General features: G+C 32.7%; 1 protein-coding gene across 2 annotated transcripts in view; it reads right to left on the bottom strand.

Moving 5' to 3' along the window:
- Positions 1 to 6,301: 6,301 nt before the first annotated feature.
- Positions 6,302 to 25,395, bottom strand: part of LOC140060161 (cysteine-rich motor neuron 1 protein-like) — a 46,815-nt gene continuing 27,721 nt past the window's right edge. Inside the window, exons 3-14 of one of the 2 annotated variants that reach the window (XM_072106257.1) lie at positions 20,591 to 20,842; positions 19,271 to 19,379; positions 18,844 to 18,965; positions 16,781 to 17,110; positions 13,798 to 14,097; positions 13,219 to 13,428; positions 12,149 to 12,361; positions 11,492 to 11,701; positions 10,890 to 11,075; positions 9,975 to 10,022; positions 9,176 to 9,238; positions 6,302 to 8,839 (exon numbers count right to left, since the gene is read on the bottom strand). In XM_072106257.1, the coding sequence (XP_071962358.1) occupies positions 8,454 to 8,839; positions 9,176 to 9,238; positions 9,975 to 10,022; positions 10,890 to 11,075; positions 11,492 to 11,701; positions 12,149 to 12,361; positions 13,219 to 13,428; positions 13,798 to 14,097; positions 16,781 to 17,110; positions 18,844 to 18,965; positions 19,271 to 19,379; positions 20,591 to 20,842 (2,429 nt within the window). In that variant the 3' untranslated portion in view covers positions 6,302 to 8,453. Of the gene's footprint in view, positions 8,840 to 9,175; positions 9,239 to 9,974; positions 10,023 to 10,889; positions 11,076 to 11,491; positions 11,702 to 12,148; positions 12,362 to 13,218; positions 13,429 to 13,797; positions 14,098 to 16,780; positions 17,111 to 18,843; positions 18,966 to 19,270; positions 19,392 to 20,590; positions 20,843 to 25,395 lie in introns of both variants that reach the window. The other variant, XM_072106256.1, reaches the window with a different exon arrangement.

The following is a 25,395-nucleotide window of genomic DNA, read 5'->3' on the forward strand; positions in this document are numbered from 1 at the left end:
TATGTGTCAAATGTTTTTAGTAAGTATTACATTGGTTGAATGACTGGATTGAATGTTTGTTCGACTGACAGGCAGACTGGACTAATTTGCACTTGACAGACAGCAACCTGAGATATGGCATGGCAAACAGGCATTTTAGTCTGGATCCATCACTGACAATTTAAAGAAATAGATGCGATTTTGTTTGACAATTTTAGTTTTAAAAGAAATTCAGTATGCCTATGTAATGATTATTAATTTGTAGCCAAGTCGAGTTACATGCTGCTTTTTCCAACTGAAATAATTTATTCCAATAATTTCATATTTATATAGCACATTTCAATTGAGTTAACGTCTGTTATTAGGTCTGTGGGGCGTATGTACATCAGTTGGCAAAGCAGAAGCTTTTGCAGTGACTGGAGAAAATAAAACAATGGAATGCGAGTAATGCACACAGGTAGACGATGATCGGTTCGGAATCACAATCCATTGAATTGCATCTATTTGAAATAATAGAGGATTACTTCTTTCATGATTAATAGGTGGTTCGATATTGAAATTTGTAAAAATAAATAATGATTTAACGTTAATAAGATGGAGGAAATATCCTCCATGATTATAATAATAAGGTACAATCACATTTAATTACATTAATTAAAATTATAACGAAATAAGAAAACATGAGACCGTAAAACACACACAGACACGCACAAACCAACTTATAAATGATAAACATTTTCCCATGTCATGACTGAAAAGTATGTGCACTATTTTCGTTTCAAAATTGATACAACAGAGAAAACGTTATTGTCATTAGAAACAGCAATAACAAGAATACTTGGAAACTTTTTAACAGAAACAAAACTTAAAAGAAACAAGAAGTATAGGCCTAGCCGAAAATGTGGAAACGTGAGCTGAAAAAATAGTTATATAGTATGTATAATAGTGGTTATAGTTATTTTTTAGTAAAAAAAAAGAAGCGGTGACCGTTTCTTCTTCGACCAATTCGTTATTGGTACATTGTCATTATGCAGGTTTTGGCCTATTTAGTCGTCCTAACACTGTAGAGGGATACACTTCCCTGGTCCTACAATCATAAATCATATCAACCAATAACAAGTGTGTGCTACAACGAATGTGTTTATTGATAAAAATGTGAACATCGTTTCGAAGGGGTTTTTAACCTTTGCGTGCTTTCTGTTGATAAAAACAGCTTGAGAAATATTCTACCTGAAATTGTTAAACTCTTTAGCGATTTCTTTGACCTAGTTCTAGTGAGGTTCTGCCGGGGGACATCGAAATGGCACGGTATGAGTAACTGTTATTATAGCATAGAGACTAATTAAATACTAGGCAAAGTATTATTAAATACAGAATTAAAATAAGGGAAATATATCGGTTTCAGCTTTCATTTGATTATCCTCCGAATATCAGTTAAAGGAATCAGATATCGGATTTGTCGGATCTAAATATTGGTCACGTTCTGAAACTTTGTTTGCAACGTCGAACGAACTTTGTTGCCTAAAAAAGTTGTAGTACCATTCATTGCCACTATTTTTACGATTATTTGATTAACTTGTTCATATTGTATGCAACCAACAACTCTTGAACGTTCCTGTGATTCTCAAACAATATCGATCGTAACTTTTTTAAACAAAAATAATTTCAATAACAGCCTATGCGCACATAGCAACTCATCCTTCAATTCAATTCAAATCGGGGAAACGATTTTAAAGGTTTAGATAACCCGTCAAATCAAATTATGTGTATGGTATGTATTGCCAAAACGTCGGCCCTATTTATTATGACTTCGACAAAAATTGATTGATATATTTCTATAATAATTCACTTACTGTGTTAAATGACCAGTATCAACTATTGTTGATTTTTTGTATGAATCTACACATTCTGTGTCTCACATTACACCTGGAAATATATTTATAATATTTCATGCTTAGTTTTCCTCCGGGCGTCATCACGTTTACTTTCGTGCGAGCACACGTTTCTGCTGCCAACCTTCTGAGGGAACTGATCTTTCTTCAGGTCTATTGCGCAGGTGCTAAGGTAAAGCGGTATCATGACTTTAATTGTTGACATATCTAATAATAACTTTTATAGATGAGAGAAACTATCTTGGTGGCATGAACCATGCCATGCCAAACAGCGGTGGTTATCTATCGACAAACTACGGTATATCATTATCACGGATGAGTCTATAAATAGACCTTTCTATCTATCTATAACAAAGAATGGAGTATAATAATTTCATGTTGATGCCAACATGCATTGTATAAAACTGTTTACTAATGATTTTTATAGGGATTATAACTTTGAGATGTGTTAAAGGAAATTGTCAGGATGTAGGCCTACGCATAATATAACGACTTATTGATCCGAATCATGTTCATAATCATGATTCATTATGATGACCAAATGGCACAGGCTACGTTTATTCAATACATATATATATATATAATACATCCGTCATCAAGAGCCCAAATTATAAAGACATTATTTATATAGCTAAATATTGTGACGTAATCGATACAGTAGATATTGACGATGTTAGGAAACCACTGTCACTATAACTTCAGTACGGTACTATATACACTATAGGCCTATTCATGACTCTGTTCTGTGAGCTAGCTTTAACTATGAATTTAAAAAATCGCCCGTGGTTACATTTGCTTAAATTGAAATCGTGAGGAACATGACATACGATGAATATGTTATGATAGAATGTGACTTTAGCATTATGCCTTCGAGGTGCAAGTGTTAATTATAGCCGAGATGCCCACTAGCAGTATTTATGTAGAATTGAAGACATTAAAAATGTCATGAAACTTAAATTTTAATGGTATTTATGGTTGCTGTGTCAGGCTACAGGGCCTATAGGTTCCATTGTGCAAATGGGATACCCATGGCTTAAATATCGAATGATCACGTAACCTAGCGTAACAAATTAAACATTTTCATCATTCCTCTCAAGGTGAATAACATTCCTGGGCAAACACCTTCCGCCACATCCCGAATGACAATTGGTTTTCTGATTCTGGCATCCGAAATAAATATGACAAAAATCATGGCCCACCCCTAATTTTGAATAAATCTATGTAAAAATAAATGTTCGCAGAACTAAACTACATTCACACGGCGACGTACAATTACATTTCCATTATACTTAACCGTCTTCCGTTCCATGAAACGGATCAAGTGTGAATGTAGCTTTACGCGGGCACAACGAGACATAATTATTGGTTCACACCACAATATAGGCAACGCAAGGACAGTAAGCACAACGTAAAGCTAGCTTGGTTCCCTAGACGCAACGCACGGACGTAGACGCATACTGAAATGCCGCGGCAGTCGTGTACGTACCACCATATATTATACTATAGAATAGAATGTTATATCTATCTACCACACACATCGTCCCTATGCCCTGCATGTCGGCATATTCATCCTAATAATTAAGTGATGGTTCACATTTTGAATTAAATTGCTGATTGCCTTAATATAAATGTTGTTTATTCAGCCTATCTACTCCAAACGTTTAAATCACTTCTTAGATTCTATATAAACATTTGAAACCCAACCGGCGCATATTTTGGCAAAACTATTTTGGGTCAGTTATGGGTCACATAGAATTTGCCAAACATATGGTTAAAATTTGTTACATTATTTCTTACGGTCAATGGTTAATGACTATAATCAAATTCAGTTTAAAGTTCAAACTATAACGATTGTGAGGGGTGTGATGAAGTATCGATATTTCCAAAACAAGATCCCAACGCTAAAGGGAATCCTTGTAGTAAATACAAAAACAACATTTCGACCAGATTAATATTAACTCTAATTTTTTTTTCGTTTGCATTACTTTCAAATTTAAAAAAATATATAGGATATAAAAAAAAGTGGGACGACGAACCATAAAAAAGATTAGAAAATTGTATTTTCTTTACGTGTCGAAAATCGAATATCGGTATATTTATCGACGTTCACTTTGGCAAGATTTAATAGAATATTACGAACGTTATATAATATACAAAAATAATGAATGAATGAATAATGAGTGTACTATTTCACGCAATGTGACCCACGTTCGTCCAATCAAATGACAGGAATTTATTTAGGTGTTATATAATAATTGTTAGTGCACGGCATCTTAGTATCAATCTATAACAATAAAAAAAAAATTTTTCGTGTTTGTCAAAACATCATCTTCCAATATTATCAAAACATTGTAGCATACAGCACTCAAAAGAATATTTATCACATTTACGTTTACTAAACACATTATATATTTATATTTAGGTCAATTGAGACAAATAAAATTGTTGTTGACAGAATTACTGTTGTGTTCCCATTGAATACTTAGTCCCAAAAGACTATAGACCCCCAAAAAATAGGTCTACTTGTTACAAAACATGGTAAAGTACACTGAACTAGACCAACAAGAGCGTTAAGCCACTGTTTTAAAACAGTAATGTTCGCAAATGATTTATGTTTATGATGACCCAAGTGTAGCTTATATTATTGCGTGTTCACACGAGCGAAAATTATAGGTCCATATGTCATTTTATTTTACAGTAGTCTAACGGTAAATGTTCACGTTATACAACACAAAGGTACAGCAGCAAACAGGCTTTTAGAATGTATACGGTCCTGCGTGAGAAGAAGGTTATTTATTACATTATAAAAATTGTGCTCGTTGCCTTTTTTAGATGCCGTCACCGTACAAATAAAATGTCAAATGCCTGTAAATGCCAATTTCCCCGCAATTTCCACAGACGAGCGGAGGTCCAAAGAATAATCTGTATCTAAATCGCGTGGCGTCGTAAATGAGAAAGGATCAAGTTACAAGTTTGTTGTTGGTTGTAATTGTACATGATTGCTTACAAAGTCGGTAAAACATGCTTTGCTTATTAATGACATTCCAAACGTCAACGACACTTGGGATGTCTTTGAAGGTAAAAAGCTGCACCTATATTTGTTCAATGTAACAATTTATGATATACTATACAGTACGGAAAAGAGAATTTGGATTGGACGATGACTGGTCTACGCGTTTGTAGCATCATTGGCCTGTCTCTCAACTTTTTCTTCCGAGATGGTACTACACGACGCACGCGCCTTACCATTTTCTAAACTACGATTTGTATGGTATGTTTTTATAGTGTTGATACAAATTCATGTTATTCAAATAAATCAATATAATTACAAAAACATATCATATTCATTTAATACATCCTCGTAAAACAATAACAGTCCAATCCTTTAAACGGTATTATACAATACCGGTACCATATTTAAAACAAAGTATGTGACGGGACTGGATGGATTGCAATGACCCAGTTTAATGAGAAGATAAATAAAAGGGAGGAGGACATTAGGGTTTGACGCAGATATTTAAGACATAACATGGATGGTATAAGCTACATATCCAAATCTAGAATAAAACATTGGATTTTTTATTTTTGTTATTTAAAAAACTGGTATTAAATTCACTTGACATAAAGCACACACGCTATCATTAAGTTGATATAATGTCACGTAGCAAATAACAGGTGTAGACAATGTTAATTAGTAATCAATTATAAATGATATAAATCTCAAGTTAATACTTCTGTGGCAGACTATCTTAAAAATCATCATCACACCTCGCCCTGGCACTTCCTGAAATGTTGTTATTGTAAGTAATCTTATAAAACACAGTGTCATCACCCCACATGCCTGGCATTCACACTAAACTAAAAATAGTATTGTACTAAAATACAGCCTTATAATGAGAGAACAGCAACAATATGAAGCGGCCGGAAGAGAATCATAACTACTGACCAATCACGCCACGATTCTAGTTGGCGTCACCGATTGAAGTGAGGCGCGGGCAAGTCAGAGAATCATCAGACGGTAAGTTCAGGCTCACACAGAAAAATATGGCGAACAACTATTGTTTACGTTTTTTGTTTTTGTTTACCGTCAGGGAATTTATTACAAAGCGATTTTTACAGGATGGGTGCGGGTGCAGGAGCAAGTAGCAACCAAAGTGATGGACAGATGCAATGTTGTTTGGATATTTTCAAGTAAAGGTAGGCTATCCTAGGGCATCCGGTACTTAGTAGTGTAGTAGTGCGTACTGTAGTGGGGCTGCGCTTAGTGTCCTCCGATCTCATTAAGGTAAGGCCTACTGTAGTAGGCTGATAACGGCTTTGCACCACCACTATTGGCATAGCATACCATAAGTTGTACCATAGCAAATCCATATGACGTAGTTATATATTGTAGTATTCAGGTCATTTAAATAATGATGCTGATTCAGAAATTACAAACATGAATGCATTTTATTCAAATAAGTTTATACACTTTGTTTCACAAAATATACATAATCATTCTTTATCTTTTATCCTTTACTAGTATTGAGTATTCCTACAAATTGACACCGTCCATATCTTTTTTTTTTTCTAATACCAAAAGAGTGATCATTATTTTACTAACATTTTTCTCAAAGTTCATCCTGCTCTTTGGTTCTTGAAGCTTGGTTCCTACTTCGGACTCAACAAAGTAAGTAATTTGACCACTAATGATGTGATGGATAAATCTGTCACTTGCGATTGGTCAATTCACTTGCCTTGCACATACATCTTAGAACCAAGCTTTATAGTCACAATTCTATGTGTAATACAGTAGTATAAAATGATTACTATGACAAATTTTGCCTACAAACTTTTTGGTGAGTATGATGTAACGAAATAGTAATATCACGATCTGCCAAGATGCAACGTTTCAAGGCCCATACCAACGAGGCAGTTATGTGTGTAAAATTGCATCTATGTTTAGTTTCTTTGGAAATCTCAAAAAGATTACACGAACGTATGGTAGCCATACAGATACATGGTCATGTATGCATCATATCTTCTCTACTACAAAGTTTGCATCAGAAAAAAATAATCTGCACAACAAATGTAAACAAGCTTAGTATCAAGAATGGCAAGACAAAAAAAGAGAAAACAAAATTACAGTGCTGAACACACAGTTGAAGCAGGTGTACCCACTATACCTGACATAATCTAAACCACAGAGTGCATGTATATTGTAATGCATATTGTGTAGTTTCACTGTTTTTAATTTAACTGTATAATATAATTAATGCAATAAAATGCATAAATTTCAATTTAATTGCAAATATATATAAAAAATACTTGAATTATATAAAAATAATAATAAATACTATTGTTAATGTTTAAAATTTCAGTAATAGAGATCATAACTAAATGATCATTCACAAAAAAACATATTTCAAAAATAATTTAATGAAAATACAAGTTTATTTGTAGACAGGGGGCGGAGCGCTACATATTGGGTTATTCTACAGGTCTAAGAGGTACACCTCTGGAAGAGTGTTTTTGCCTACTGAATATGAGAGTTTGATGTTAAATAAATAACATTGAAATATTAATTTCTATAATTGACAATCTAAAAACCAAAAATTTAATGTTCCTTTATTTTTGTAAATTAGCCAAATTAAACTTCATAATAACAATTGTGCCATCAAATGGAAATTATAAAATTTTTTTTTATTATGCAAGTTTTATATAATTTTAATCTATAGCAAATTTTTCCTCTGATAAATTTTGATTATAATCAATTGAAAGTAGTCTTTCTAGTAAATTTAAATTAAACTAAACTACAAAAACAGTATCTGTTGTCACATTTTGACATTCAACATATTTTTAATAAGACTTATCGATTAAAAATCATATTTTCAAATTTCTTATCTTAAAAACCTTTGGTTTGAATTTTGAAATGAAACAATAATGTAATATTCTAAAAATATTTGATTTCTTTGTTAAAATCCTTAAAGATACATGAAGTGGCAGTTGCATATGCAAAATTTGTGACATTAACATAAATGATAACTTATTATTTACGCAAAAAGCAAGATTGCCTTTTTTGAAACATTTTTTCATGAACACTCACCTAAACATTCTTCCACAAGAAAACATCCCTAAAGAGAATGAAATGTCCCAAGCACAATTATAAAGGTAATCAGCCACTTTAAACCATGACTGTGCAATACTGTATAATACTGCAATAATAATGGTGTAGTGCAAGTCAAGTAAAAAAATGTCTCTTTAAGAGCTTAACTCTTAAAATGCAATATTGGTCATCTCTTTAAGAGAGACCAAGTGAGTATAACATACAATCACACACATTAACAACAAATAGCAAAATATTTACATCAAAAGAAAAATATGTTTTATGCTACAATATCTTTATCTAGCACCAAGACTCTTAATTATAGTACTTTCTTCCACGATGATAACAACATACACCATGCGTCTAAAGAATTTTTGTATTCTTCTTCCAAGACCATTTTTCAATAGTTTTATTTACAAAGTATTTACAATGCCTTAAGCACACACACTTGTATATACAAACATAAATTTTTTCGAAAAACACTGTATTCACATGGATTAAACCGGTTGAATACTTTTTCCGACACTGTAATAACCGCTGAACCTCTTCATATCAATAGTGTCCAGGTTTCGTTTTGTATCTTGGTACATGTTTCCTTGTACGTTATTCTCTTTGAAACTGGCAGAGTCTCTAATAGAATCTCTGTTACTGTTTTTTACGTCCACATTCTTTTTCTTGATGGACATGATCGTAACTGGAGGTGTGGGTAATGTTTTTGACTTAATCTGATAGTCTACACGATGGCGGTATTTTGTCACATATAAAAACATAGCAATGACAATCAAGACAGCCAGTAAGATGACAAAGATTGACAGAACTACTGGAAAAACTGGGAATGATGACGGCACAGTATCTCCACAGGGAATTGTTTCATATGTTGGTACTGCGTTTGGAAAATATAAAGAAATTCAATACATTTTTAATAAATAACATTTGCCATAAAATGCATAGACACATTGTTATCTGCATTATAAACACCCATAAACTGGTTGTGTCTTATTGTACAGGACTAGGTACAGTTTATTTTGTGCAAATCTTTCTAAATCTGGCTGCAGTGTTGTGTTAATTTTCCTGCAATATACAGTACCGTTTTTTTTTATTAGCAGCAGAAACGAGTACCCAAAATATGGTATAAATACTGCAATTTATACAAAAATTTGGTGGGGAAAGGGTTAGTACAATTGTAAATGTAATTCAAATAAAAATATAAAATGTTTACCTTCTGTAAACATTTTAAATGGTTCTTGGGGTCTTCCACTGTCCATTGTCTTTCTTGTTGGACCTATTGTGAAAACAAGTTGAATTCAGGATTTAAAAAATAAAATACAAAAAATGGTTGTAACACCCGTTGTAACACTAACAATGATGAAAAATGTTTACAACATAAAGGTACACAATGTTACATCGTAATAACATTTATCAACTATACCGGTGTGTGTGTAAGTTAAAATGTAGCAGAAATATTTTCTGCTCTTTTCTACTAATTGAAACTGGTTATTGTCAATAGTTAGCAAAGGCGCCAACTACTGTACAACGTAATTATTACTTTAAAGTACTGTAATAGTTTTCCAATTAAATATCAATAAATAATAATTACATTATAAAGGTGCACTTGTTCAAAGCTAATGATTTCCCAATATATTCTTAGTAATGCTTGCATCATGTGTATGTAAGACATTGTAATTTTATCCAAGACAAAATTTGAATTGAATCAATGATCACAAGATTAAGATCAAGGGCAGTGTACTCATTGAACAGGTGGTAAAACAAGTACAGACATGACACCTGTACAATTAACTCAATTTTCCAAAAAAGGCAATTTTTTAATAGTGTATCATCAAAACTAATCTTCCATATAGGTTCAATTACAGTTAAAAGCATATGTTATTAAAACCATGCAAACATTAATTTATTCCTATAAGGCTCTATCTGCAACAACTAGTAAAGCTCATTTTGCCGATAGAAGAGCAATTTGAAGCTAACGCTGTGGTTAATTGGACAAAATTTTGTTGAATTACCTGGCGAATCCAGCTTGGTTACGGAGGGAATATCTTGGTGATTATCTCCTGTGGAGAAAAGAACAGGTGTATAAAGAATGAGAAACTATTTCAGGTGATATGAGATTGTAAGAAGATTGTAAAGCTTTAAACACTGTTGACTGTATACATGTAATATACACATGTTCACGAGACATGAGACTGAGCTTACAGTTAATTGTGTGTTAATGCTGTCTACATTATAGCTAAATGTTTGTCAAGCTTTTACATTACAAAACTCTGAGAAATGAGACTAAGTAATGAAACATATTACTACATTAGACTGAACCATGAATCTGTGCCAAGTGAATTTTAAAAGCTTGTTCCTCACTTTCTAACACAAATATAATATGTATTCTCTCTTGAATACTGTACAGGTACTACAAGTTCCCTAAACACAAAACTGAAGTAAGTAAGTATATATCCTAGATATATTGTAGGTAGCGTATATGGGAAGGGACACAAATATAAATTGTTTTCATATACAGTAGAACCCCTCATCTATGACACACCTCTTCAGGTGACACTTTCCTGTTAAACAAACAAGAGGAAATAAGTTTATACCGTATACGGTATATAAAAACAACATTTATTCAACATTCAACAGTTTACATAGTTTATGGGTTAAGATACACAGAAGCCAAAGTGGCTTGTCTTTGTAGTCTCAAGCATAAACATAAAACATAGACGGACGCATTACATTAACAAAAAAATGACATTTTGAGACAGAAAAAGAAAAAAAATATTTATATATATATATATATTATGTATATTTTATTTTTTCCTATACAGTATTATATGTTTTAACACTATGGCCACATAATTCAGGAGATATACTGTACTTATTAAAGGTTGGGTCTCAATTTCAAATCCCATTGACCACTTTAATAAACTCACTTTGTTGGCATGATGGGCAACACTGTCCAGGTAGTATGACTGTATCTACACATTGTAGATGCGGACACTCTGGTAGTCTACACACTGATATACCCTTTTGACAGACACACAGGGTACAGCTATCAGTGGTCCAATGTTGACCCTCAGAATATAAAGCCCCTCCATACTCACAGTTGACAACTGATTCTGTTAAACAATAAAACAAATATTAATATCAATCAAATACCTTCATAGAGAATATCCAATACATTAAATAAAATGATACAACTATGGCAAAATAATATAAAATTGTTATGCGATTGTCATCAGTAACAGTAATTTCCACAGGCAAAAACCATGAAATATGTAAATGAAAATGAATACACCATTTTTATACAGTCAACTCTACAAAAACATTATTTGGCCCGCCAAAGTGACTGTTATTATTATATTATTATGTTATAAGACGAATATTATTATCGAATTTAGGATATTTTTGGGAAAAGTTTTTTTTTAGAGAGTTTTAGGTGTTATAGAGCTTCTGGTTTTTAGAGCCTCTTTTCTGGATTTTTGAAAAAAATGAAAAGCAATGGTATAGCCATAAAAGGATATTTAAGACTGACCTTCAAGACAGGATGGACAACACTGTCCTTTTCTCAATACAGGTGTTTTACAGTTAGCAGGTGGGCAGGTGTTTGAATAACAGGTTACTTCTCCACTCTCACATTTACAGCTTGTACAATCATCCTTCTTCCACTTGAATCCATCTTCATATACTACTCCACCAGGCTGCACACATGGCATGTTCTCACCATCTCCAGAGCCATCTACAACTGTGACAAAATTAGGCAAATTGTGAATATGAATTGTGCATGTGAATTAACTTCGTTTCTCTATTATACATTGGCGTAAAATATCAAATCATAGAAAGTCTATACACCACGGCAAAGCTTTTTCTTTATCCATAAATGTGTCCAAGGACATTGCTGGATCAGTATATTACTTTTCGTCCCACACCCACCTCGCTTTTTCCACTTTACAAACTGGCCAAATTCCAATACCCACACACCGAAGAAACCTACGAATACCTGAAAGTACTATTTTATTTTTTAGCCCACCCCTAAACTTCTCTAGCTCGATTACTGAAAACTGATTGAGAAACACATATTCCACCAGCTATCTGTTTGTCATTATGTATAATAATACAGATTTTAAACATTAAATCATTTTATGTTATACTTGCTTGTACTTAAGGAACAATAATCTTGGCCAAGGATTACCTGGGCAGTGTGGACAGCAATCATTATCATTAATGCTTGGATGAACACAAGGCAGAGGCGGGCAGTTTGCAGCAGAGCATAACACATGACCATCGTGACAAACACAATTTGTACACATATTTATATTCCACGTTTCCCCTTCCACATAATAATGGCCATTTGATGAATGACATACTTTTAGGTTGATGTGCGCTATGTTGTTAGTTTCCGAATCTATAACAGAACAAAATTACCATTAAACAAAGCTTAATTCCGTTTCCATTGAGGAATTACAAGTTACTTTAATATCCTCTAAAATATATTAAATGTTCAATATCATTTTAAAGTGGGTTGATTGTTGACTGAAGCATATTATCTAGAAGTCTGATGGATGGGAACTATCTAATGATGACCTTCCTTGTGATGTTAAGAATATGGCTTAGAATTACCGAATGCACATTTTGTGCAAAAACTTACCTTTCTACTAATACTGTAGCCGAATGGTTAAAAAAAAAAATTAAAGGTTACTCAAACTTTAACAGTTTGAGTATTTATCTATCTTGTGGTTTCAAGTTTTTGGCTAATTATATTACCATTATATAGATATTGTAGGTGTGTTTGCTTATCATGTACAGTATGCCCAACCATTTTCAACCCTTCCTCCTTTTATTTTTGATATTAATCTTACATTCCTATGTACATAATACAGTATCTATATTCTTCACATTTGCTTTTGTCACCAGAGTATACTAATAAAATATTATTATTCAGCTGGAAGTGTCAATTATCTCCTATTTTCTGAGGAATTTCATCTAATTGGTATCATGTTGTCCACTGGGATCTCCTTATGTTTTCATAAAATTTCAACATAACAGGTTGATATAAAAAAATTACTGAGACCTGGCCAAATAATAAGATGGCACAGATATGAAAAACAAAATTACAAGATTTGATAACTTTGTTGTTTGTTTGTGTAAAATTCAATAATGCAATCAACCAGACCATGTAACTAAAAGCAGCAAAACCTTTAAATAAAGTTCATTCTTAGGTAGGTACAGTAGTAGGTAAATTATATAGAGGGCAGCTCATACCTGGGCAGGTAGGACAGCATTCACCAGCTCTAATGACGGGTTTTCCACAAGCGGGAGAAGAACATGTTATAAGTGAACACATCTCCTGCCCACTGTGACAGTAGCATTCTCGGCATCCATCATGCCAACTCTCACTGTCCTCATAATGTTTTCCACTGGATGATTGACAGGAACCAAGACTCACAAGAACTGTCTCTTTCTTTGATGATTCTGACATAACAAATAATGAAAACAAAAAGCATGCAAGTTTAAACATTATGTATTGTAGTGAAATTACAAAGGACTTTGCAAAGGTTCTGAACAGACCTAAATTATGATTTTTGTAGTCATGTACTAAAGTAAGCTAAAATTATTTTCTTCAAGTAAAACTATCTTAATAGAAGTGAGTTATGTAGCACACTACTGTTTTGTACATTGCATCTATAGTGATCCATCACTGGGTATTTACAGAATATCCATATGGTGGGCTGGACATGATGACTGTGGAAATACAGTACAGAGAATAGGATGAATATTTGTATTATTTATATGGAAAATACATTCTACGTTGTCTGCACCCTTTGCATCTTTCTGAATTACCTGAACATCTGCATATATTGCATCCACGGTCATTCTTCTTGAATCCATTGGTACACTGCAGATCACAATCCATCATTTCTTTGCATCGTTTACATTTACATCTCGGACATCCCCACCGGTCTTCCTGGAAGCCATAAATACAGTACTTGGAGCAGCTGTGGTCTGTTGGACATTTGCTAGCATCTGTTGCACAATGACATTGAGGGCAGCCGTTATCATCCTTACTGAATCCGAAAGGACAAAATAGACTACAGTTGAATTTAGGGCATTGTACTGGCGGTTTGGTTATCACATCAGGTTCTGAAATAGGAACATAATATTTATTATTTTATAGTCCCAGATAACATTTTTCTAACACTTTCTGCCATTTTGTAGATATCCTGTCACTGGGAGCAGAAAACATTGTACTGTAAATGGTGTCAAATGGTCAACCTGGTGCGCAAACAGTTTCTTTACCTAGTGTAAATGGAAGGAGGGACTCTGTGTATTCTGGAGTTTATAGTGTAAAAAAGTGTACTAGAGTGAACATGCTTTGGATAAAATGGATCAGGATGTTCTAGGCTGTAGATTGGATGAAATTAACACTACATGTACAACTTCCATTATGTTATTAAAAAGTTCATCTTCCCCTGTAAAATTTGCGTATACAATACTTGAATTTACACAATTAGGCTTTCAATCAATCAAAATAAATAGTATTTCTGTTGTGTTCAGACGAAAATGAATTACATGTGTAAACTACAAAATTTACTCAGCAAGGTATATTTCATGCTTGAGTACCCCAGTCAAAATTGTACTGCGATATTATTCCCGTTATCCCATGTGCAGCGGTGAGGCTAAACATCCGTTGTCGATGAATTACAGTAGGCATAGCCTGTTTTATCCCAACATTATAAAACAAGAAAAAAAACTCACTAAAATAGCAAGTTATAAATGATCGCTCCCTGTGATGTCACAGAATAACATGATGTGTATATACTGTAAATACTTCACTTTTACAAGACGCAAGTTAACTACCTAATCTACTTGCTAGATCTCACTCAGGTGTACAAGGTCAAAGGGTAAGCGATGTCTAAGCATAGCAAAGGTGTTAATGAGGCAGGGGTGATACCAAACCGCAAGTCATGTTTAGTAGTTTTGTTTATTACATCTAGGTGCAATTGATGAATGTTTTGAACATGTTTATCTAGAAATGTTTGACTGCATGCATGGGGTTAAGCATCGACCATTCACCTTCCTCTTCAACTAGAGGCTTAAAAGAAACATAATCTTACTCTACAATGTCAGTCAATATCATTTTTTTTTTATAGGGCCTAAAGAATTTTAATCTCTAGTTTCTCCATGTTTCTTTTTTCCATTATATTATTATTAAATCTAATTACTGATATTGTACAGTCTAGTTTATTTCAATTCCAAAACAAGTTTGCCATAAAACTTTAAACTAGGCTTCCATATTTACTTAACTGGATAACCCTTAACATTTATTTCAAGGATTATTCGTTTTTTTCTATTCTTTAAAATCTATTGTGAAAATTAAATTTTTCTTAAAAGCAGACATTGTGTGCCAGCTCAAGGATCTCAATTGTCTTTTCTGTATACTGTCCTCAATAGATTACATTTGAATCATTGATGAAATACTGTATTGTTATCTTTACAACACACACTTTAAATTGTTTTCATCACCTTTCTTTCTTTCCATCAGTAAAGCAACACATGATTAGACATTACACTTTTAATGAGTTTCATTATTAACACAATTAAATGACAAACCAAGCTTAGCAGGTAAGTACTTGGAAAGATTATCAACCACTCTTGACGTTGATTGATTCCTATCTATCAACCAACATGTCTGCAAAGACTTTAAAGGTAAATATCTTCAGATAAGGGTAATAGAGTAGTTTATTGTTATATAGCAGTTGACAATAAATTCTAGAAGTTAGTTAAGTAAACTGTAGGAGTGCCAATCAAACTGAAAGATGATGGTTAGTAATTATAACAGTAAACTCTTTCTATATTCTATATTCAAAAAGACCCTACCCAGTACCAGGTTGATATAGTATTGAGAAAAACATATTAACCATACCTATCAGGAGAGGTCCAGGGGCCGGAAAGCGTTCACATTTAGAAAGCTTAAATTGTTGATTCTGTATCTATTTTACAGATTTATATATGTTGATACTTCCCCCTGCTTTCAGTAAGATTGATGTTTTTTTTTTTTTATTTAGAAAACATAGATTTACAAATCCATACATAAATCTAACATTTTCCAGATAAGGGTATCAGTAGTTTATTGTTGTATAGCAATGGATATAAATTCTTAAAAGTTAGTAAACTGTACAAGTGCCAATCAAATTAGTGATAGAAAGTCTCTTAAATCCAACTGTTATGATCGACATTCATGATACAGTTGATCTGCCCAGGTGCCAGTTCATTAGTCGGATCATGAAGGTTTTGTTTCCAGGATTTGTATTCATACACAGTGAGAGTAGATATACAGATTACAATTTGAAGCCCACCTTACGTTTAAACAATGACCTACAAAATCAACTTTAAAATTTCGTAATTGCCTTAGTATAATCACAACCCTCTCCTTCCCCACTAATTTAGACTAGATGTAGACACCATGTGCTTGAACAATTTATGCTTTTAAAGTATATTTTGGATAAAATCAATTTCTTATCCTATTTATTATTACTACCATTGGCAGCCAATTAAATTTTTAAAGATTTGAATGAGTTTTATAAACTTGTGTATGGTTGAGGTGCAATTGAAATTGTAGCAGAATTTGTGTATAAATAAAATTGTAATACTTCCAAATAGAGATTTAATTATTTTTGATACTAATTTTTCATATGTTTTGTCAGAGAATTTTTACATGCATTTTTTTTTGGTCTTGGAATGAAAAAGATATTTCATTGATACTAGCATAATTGAATTGAAAATATTTATAATCTATAATCAATAAGTAAATAACCATAATTACCATCACAAACTGGACAACAGATTCCAGGTACCTTGGTGGCGTTCTTGCATGTTACTGCGCAAGATGCTCCATTACATCGTGACTTGCCATCCACACATCGGCAAGTCGTACAATCATCATGATCCCATTCATCACCGTGCTCGTACATATTCCCGCCAATTACGCATAATGCTTTCATAATTGGTGGTGCACTCGAGTCTTGACATCCAGGAATGGGCATGCAACGGGAAACGCCATTCCAGCACTCACACATACGACAAATTTCGGGATGCCACATTTCACCGTGGTCGTATGAAATTTCTTTGTATACACATCCATCCTTCACATGTTCTAATACAGAATAAAAAAAACAATTACTTATTAATTTAATGTGATTTTTGTAATGTATTCTTTAAAGTAAAATGCAAAGACATTATTAGGTGATTTATCATTTGGTTTGTTTCGGCCTAAAAATATTCATAAAGGTTTTTGTTTATTATGATATCTGTTTTTCATTTTATTCAATTCTTTAAAATTTTATTCCGTTTCAATTTACTATATTATATTATACTACTATTACTACTTTTTGACATGTACCACTGTACTTAAAAAATATTCTCCACTTTTTAACACATAAACGATTTATAATAAAGCATACCACTTTGCTTATTTCGTTTTCTTAAGCTAGCTTTAAATGTAACAAAATCTAGAAGAAAATGTAATACACACTAAATCAACAGGCTCATCTTTCACAAAGCGAGCACCATTTACTGGCCTTTTTGTTGAGATTGCGTGCAGCCGATTTAAGATCATATACATTAAATTGTAAACATATCCAAAAGATATTGTTTGTATCATGAAAGGAGAACAATTTCAAAATTCCCCAAAGACCAGTAAATGTAGAAAACGTTAACTCCATCAAAATTTGTTCTTTTATTCACAGTGCTACAAAGGTGTAAAAACTATACACATGTTTGAGTTTACCAAAGATTGCAAAACATGGTTTTAGTAGCAAACTATTTGAATACTGGACACCCTTGGGCTGGCCTTATTTATTTATGTAATATTTAACATATTAAACAAAATTAAACATGTTGTACCTTCAGTAAGGGTATGATTTCCGCAGTATTATTTTTTTAAGAAGGCAACATGGAATAGTTATGACTTGCAAGCCTACGAACAAACACAATTGCTACACTCAAACAAAAAAATGTTTTCTGTAGGCCACCAAGGGCGCAAAGGTAGACTATCCGGTTCTTACTGTAGGAATAGCTAGTGAAGCCTATCTTTGCACATGGCAGCCTACTAACCAATCATGTCTTGATAATAGCAGGTTAATGAGACAGGTACAGTAGGCCAATAAATTTAGTTTTGACGTGTCAATCACATCTCTAAATAGTTGCTGATAAACCTAAAACTTAATTATGTCAATCAATCATTAAACCAATCATGTTTGTACTGTAACCCACTGCTTCCAGAAGCAATTTAGGCACCTTTGGCAACATGCCCCATGAAATACATGCGTCCTAACTATTATGCTATTGCATTGTATTGTAAATGGTATGAAGGGTGAATGTATTGCGTTGTATTTTCGTTCATTTATTTACTACATGAAAACATTTTTGTAATATATTTGTAAATTTATATTTTAAGTTAGGGTGCCACAGATTAAAAGCTTTGCTTGCTTGTGGTTACCCTGTTTTTCACACTTTAATGTACTTAATTTTTTTATTTATATTTTTATGAATGTTGTGTGAAAAATAAAAAGAATCAATCAAAAAAAAAAAAAATCAAAAGTACTCTGCATCATTATCTGTTACCATACTCATCTGTGTAGACATTTCATATACTATTACTAGTTGCTTCCATGACTGTTATTCGTTTGATGGTTTGTCAATTTCTGTAGGTGATCCTCTCTACCGGAAGTGGATCACCTAGTTGGTTTGATATATCAGCTTTCTAAGTTTATTCAGGTATTACCATAACAATATCTCAGAATGTTTAACTTCCGGTATAATTAAGTATTGCAAGTAGTAATTGATGTTTTTGTTTATTCTACATAGCCATTATTTAGAAATACTTACGACTGATACACTTGTAAACTGGACAGCAATTTTCAGGATCACTTAGCCCCTCAGCTATTAACCTCAACTCATAGTCAGGATCACAAGTTGGAGTAACACACAACTCCAACGCACATTCACAACTACAGAAAACAAATATGGTTATTATGATAATAGGGTGTGTGGATAAAAAATTAAAAATGAATATGAAAAATACAAGCTAGGACCAAAACTAGAATATGTATGAGGTGAGCCCAAAAGTGCAATTCTGTGACATTCAGGGCATTTCTAACTTTGGAGCTGTAGTAGTTCCAGACCTCGCTTGGAAAAATTAAATCTTTATCTACATATAAAATCTACACCTACACATGAAAAAGATTGTTCTAATTGACCGTACAGGTCTATTTCTATTTCATTACTGCTTGGCTATAGCCAAAAGTGTGCTTACCTGTTTGGTAGGCGGCAACAGCCATCATCTGATGTGCCACCAGAGACATATCGGGAATTCACAGGACACAGGCTTGGTAAACTTGGTGGGCATTCAACATTACTGCAATCTGAAGAGGGGGCTAAATATGGTAAAAAAAGAGTGCAAAGAAATGGTATGAAGGGTGAAATGAAATGACCATTGTGAACATGCAAATTAGTAGGCCTATAATGTACAATGGAATGATGTTTTATTGAAATGATTTTTGACACATCTAGTATTGGGTGCTTATTAGATCTAAGAAAAAGCAAATAGGTTTAATGGAAGGTCTACAAAAATAAAATTGTGTAAAAGAAATTATCTTGTTTTTTGTCTCTTTTTAGTATAAACTTAGCTTCACACTACACATACTGTACATAGGCCTATATAAATGTTGAGAATGTTTAAATTTTGATGTACAATTTACTTTAGTGAGGGCCAACATTACACATTGACATTTTGATTCCGCAAACAAATTTGCAACTAAATGAATTGTCAATGAATGTTGTTAATCATCTAGGCAATAATAAAAGATATTTAAAACAATTCCAATTGAACAGATCTTGTGCATAGATATTGATATTATTGTACAGTTCAACAGTGTCCAGAAAAATGACTTTTTATGCCACAGCCCCCTCTTTTGTTGATATCAAATTTATGATAAACACTTCAAAGTGCATTCATATTTTTAGTAAATTTTCCAAAACAAAATTTATAACAAAATTCAAATCAATGTTAGTAAGATGAACGTGACATAAAGTGAAGAAAAGTGAGGTAAACAAGTTATCAAAAACAACAGACAACCAGCAACAAGTTATAGAATAATAAAAATGCAGATTGCAAATGATATAATATTAACATAACACAACAACTTTGATGAAACTACGTGACAAGCATGATTGTGATTTAATTTCTAAATTCATTTACGTGACAAAATATTTTATTTGCATACTTCTTATAATAATAGGCTGGCCTCTACAAGGTTGTTTGTTATTCTCCCTCAATCTAAATCATTTCAGTAATGTTGATTGAGATGATTTCAGAACACAGACACACAGATACTGTACATTATTTGTATACAAATGAACTTGGCCAGTTCATAAACTGGTAAGTAAAATTTCCAACGTAAACCATGTCACAAGCTCTTTATAATGTATTTAACTATACAACAACATGTTGACTTCTGTAAAATTGTTTATGGTTGGAAACTGTGTGCATTTCACTAAACATGGTTGTAGTACCAAGGAGATATATAATAAATAATGTATACCATTACCACCATGACAGTATACAAATACTCACCTATGGCTTGACACTGATAATTATCGCAACAAGTACCAGGTCTTCCGTCCCCTGCTGAAATGAGTACCTTCTCATATCCTCCTGCACATAGGATGTCATTGCACATGCTTGGATCACAGCGACAGGTAGGGGTTGCCGCACAGCATTCAGTCGGGCTATACGGTGATATTACAGTGACATTGACACTGTCATTCGGACATTGTATATCCACAACCACACACTTTATGTTAGTACAATCTGTAGGTACATCTCCTGTAAACAAATAATACATAAATTAATGAATGTATACATTTTAATTGGGAAAAGAAACTTGAATCTGAGTTTGATGTAATAAATAATAATATTTAAAACTTATTATATACTGGGAAAAAAAATAAAATTTGAGTTTGTTGCAAACATCAAATTAAAGACATATAATATAGTAGGCCTATACACTGTACATATATTGTAAAGATGTATTGGACACCTCCATCTCATCACATTTATATACATCTTGCCATCAAACCTTTTGGCCTTTTGCAGCTATATCCATACTGTATAACAAGTAAATACACAAACAATAAGTTAGACAAATTAATTGAAATGTTACATGTTACCTATTTTATGTTTGAACCAATATAAGTTATATTTCCTATGTTGACATTATATAAATATTAATCTATTTTTATCCAACAAATTATCATATCATAAATATGATAATTTGTATTAAATTACGAAGTTCAACTTTAGCAAGAATATTAGATAAACCAACAAGCATGAGTTCAAGTGAAGTTTGAATAAACATATTCTGAATGTAAATAATAAAGCAGCAACATTATTTAAATATCACACAGTACATTTTGCTTTGGCTCAGGTATTTTGATTTTTGGGAAATTTTTAACATTTAAATGTTCTTTGTTTTTTTGTATGTTGTTTTTTGTTTCTTCTTATGGTTTTAAAATATTAAAATATATTCCTAGAGTATATATGCAGCCTACTAAACATTGTATAAAGAAAAAATTGAACTATTTAGTATTTTGTACAGTATGTTTTTGTTAGGAGAAGTTTTGCGAATATTGACTGCAAAACCAAACCAAACACCACCATAAATATCGCATATTTTTCAGTGAACACCTCAGTTTAGTTGTGTTTAAACCATTTTTAAGCACCCGGAACATGCTGCTGGCGGCAGAAAACTAGAACATCCTCAATCTAGTTAGCCGAACTAGATTAAACTGAATGGTACCGAATAACAATTTAATTTTTTGCGTGAACATAGTACGATTTGCATAGAATTATTATAAGATCCTTATTTTATATCTGAAGGGCCACCACACAGTACTGAAGAACCAGGTCAACTCCGCTAAATCTAGATAGACAGCCATTACAATCTTGTTAAGGAATGATTAATTACCCAGTTTTCCTGGTTCCATAATCCCACCCTTTGTTGGATCCAGAAGATGTCCCCTGAATATCTGGTATTTACTTCATATGATGATACATATTGCAACTTGTTGACCTTGGAATGCGAATAATGCTACCATGCCTCTCATCAGTGTATCTAACCCAAAAAAATGTCCCTTGTGACTAGCTTTAGGATCAAGTTAGTTTATAATTGACAATTACTCTTTTAACAACTCATTTTGACACTTGCTATTCAGGAGCTTGTCAGAAATCAACAAATTACTAATGAGGTTACCAAAGTTGTTTAGAGGCACTTTAAGTTATATATATAACTCTGTTCCATGCATACCCGATTAAAATCATAAATATTATAGTTGCATCAGCATCATATACAAACACGATTTAAGTCGGATGTGTAACCGGTAATTTTTTTTACAAACACAGAACAAGGTAAACCACACTGTAATAACTGCAATTTAACTCGGATAGAAAAAATAACAGTACAGTTTTATCCTTATGTAGGTTTTTTTTTGCATTATACTAAATGATTGTATTTGTGAACAGTTTCCAACCTATTGAATACCTAACATAGTATTCTAACATGTTTATATTTGAAGATAAAAATAGAATTGAAATATGTTTTTTTACCCCTTCAAAATCACTTGTCACTCAAAATTCAATCTACAGTTTATTATTTCTACCAGACTTGGTTTTTGGAAGACATTTACAGTGTCTAATCCTAGTTATCAATACAATATGATAAGCAATAGTTTAGTTGATGATAAATCATATGGAACTTATGATAGGGCAGCTATGGTGTGACCTGAATGTCCTGAGGCTACTGTAGCTTTCTAGCCAAAACAGTACATTCCAATCTGTTATATAAAGGTCAGATTCAAGCCAGCATTCCAATGTGAACAGGGCACTGTTCAACCATTACAACTGTACATGATGTATTAATGTATGTGAACAGGGCACTGTTCAACCATTACAACTGTACATGATGTATTAATATATGTTTTTTGGGGGGATTTTCTGTAAATAATAATTATAAAAAACTATTTTTCATAAGAACATTTTTAAAATTGCACAAACAATATAAAATATACAAAGAATTTTAGGCCATTAATACATTTTAGAAAGTTATTTGATAATATGGATAATACATTACCTTATAAAAAGTGTTGAAAGATCTATGAGGCATACATGCATTTTTCTGTATGTTATAATCTAATTAGTGCACATAATGTTACCTAATCGAGTACATCATCAAATAAAATTTGTGTCTGCTGGCTTATGATGAGGGATAAATGGCTACTGGCAGTTTATGGTGAGGGATGATGATGGTTGCTACTGGCAACTGATGGAGAATGATGATGGATAAATGGCTAATTGCACTTGGTGAGAGATAATAAAGGATGGATATTTACTGGCAATGGGCGACAGATGATAAACGATAAATGTGGCCATTATTTTTATCTTAATTATGTCTCTTTTCACCACACATTGTTGTTTTACTGTTCCATGTGTCAAAATGTGCATGTGAAAAAGGTGCAAAATTAATGTATTTAAAGAACAGATAGTGCAAATTGTACAAATCAGGCCTTGCTGGTAAATATTTTGAACATTTTAATAGCTGGTTTCCAGAATTACCACTTAAATTGAAGGTGTGTATAGCAAACTTTAGCTTCTGTGATGTCCCAAGATAAGTCATTCCAATGAGTTTTTAATGGCTATTCCTCTGGACATGGCTTCAGAGGGAGTTGGTCTGCAAATTTGTAGGGTACACAATTGTGATGATGAGAATTCTATGCAAATCATACTACTTTTACTTTAAAATGTTAATTGTTATTCAGTGCTGTTCAGATTTTGTGAACTTCTCTGGTGCCAGCAGCATGTTGTACCACCAGGTGCTTAAAAATAGCATAAACACAGCCTTGATATGACTGTCTCTGACAGTGGAAGGGGCTCATGAAGCAGCCTATAAATACCTGCATGTTGTAGCCAAAACAAAGATCAACTACAGCAGTATTTTTGCTATTTGCTCCCAGCTGTTACAACTTTCACCCAGACTAGTTATTTATTACTATTCCTTAATAGGTATCCCATCTATAAACTGTACAAGGTCACATATTACTGTAAATACCCATGTTCAACATGCAATACTACACACATACACAATTTCTCCACAATTTATCAATTCAGTAATTTAAGGAAAAATGATGCAAATAATAATTTATAGCTAGTGAAGCTGGTATAAAAAAAAAGAAACTGAATGCTCATAAATAAATTTATATAAATGTAGGGCAAACAATTCTTAGTTTAATTTGATAAACATCTTTTTTTTTGTAACAATATTGGTGGATACTTGAAAGACTACTGACTGTAATGTTTTTATTAGCAACAATACAATATGACTTTATAACTTTAATTTTCAAAACATCAAATACCAACTATATTGACAAATACATTTTGTTGATATTGTGGCGCAAAGCTAGCATCTTCTTCTTTACTGCGGGTAGCCTATCCAGTTCCTAAAGGAACTGATCATTTAGGGCCCTCGATAAAACATACATACAGTAAAACACATAAAATATTGAATATTCAAATGACATAAAATAGACCTAAAAATTTACAATGGTTATAAAATTCATATAAAAGTTAAAATCGTTGACAGATAAAATATATATATATATAATATTAGCAATATTAGCATCCATTGGCTGGAGCTTTATTTGCTTTTAAAGATGAAAATTCTTGATTGGCCACACTCAAGTTTTTATTTTTATCAGAAAATATATTTTTTACCCCCAATAAACTTGCCGCATCCTTTCCCCAACTTCCGAATAAAAATATCTACCAATTAGAATAAGCTAAATTGGCCCTTTGAAAGCAGGGAGATACACAACCCATTCCCGCTAGGTAAGTTTTTTACCTCAAATAATATCTGTGTGGAGAAGAGTCACCAAATTTACTTATTGTTAAATCTTGGTTAACCTGTTCAAGTCCAATCCTTTTAAAACATCATCCTGTTGACTGCAGACTTTTTTCCTACCAAGTAATTACCCCATTGAGAGATAGGCAACTGGATAATCAGTCTGTATATGGCTCTTTATAATTTACAACCAAGATGCTTGAACCTGAGATGACATGTGATAAATAACAGAAATGGAGGCAGTTTGCAGCAGGTGAACATCTATTGATATACAACATTAAAACATTCCTGAATGTGCTAACAAATAGTACAGGGCCCAGGGAGATATTTATCAGGGGCTATGAGCCTGTTTTTATTTAGCAGTTGAATATGGTTTTTAAAACAATTTATAGTTTTTGATTTTTCAAAGTTGCCATCAGAAATGGGGTCACAAAAATAACTACAAAAAACAAAGAACCAATCTTGAAAATGGTTTCAAACACCCCCA

Source organism: Antedon mediterranea, chromosome 10 (assembly GCF_964355755.1).
Source record: "Antedon mediterranea chromosome 10, ecAntMedi1.1, whole genome shotgun sequence".
Lineage (NCBI taxonomy): Eukaryota > Metazoa > Echinodermata > Crinoidea > Comatulida > Antedonidae > Antedon > Antedon mediterranea.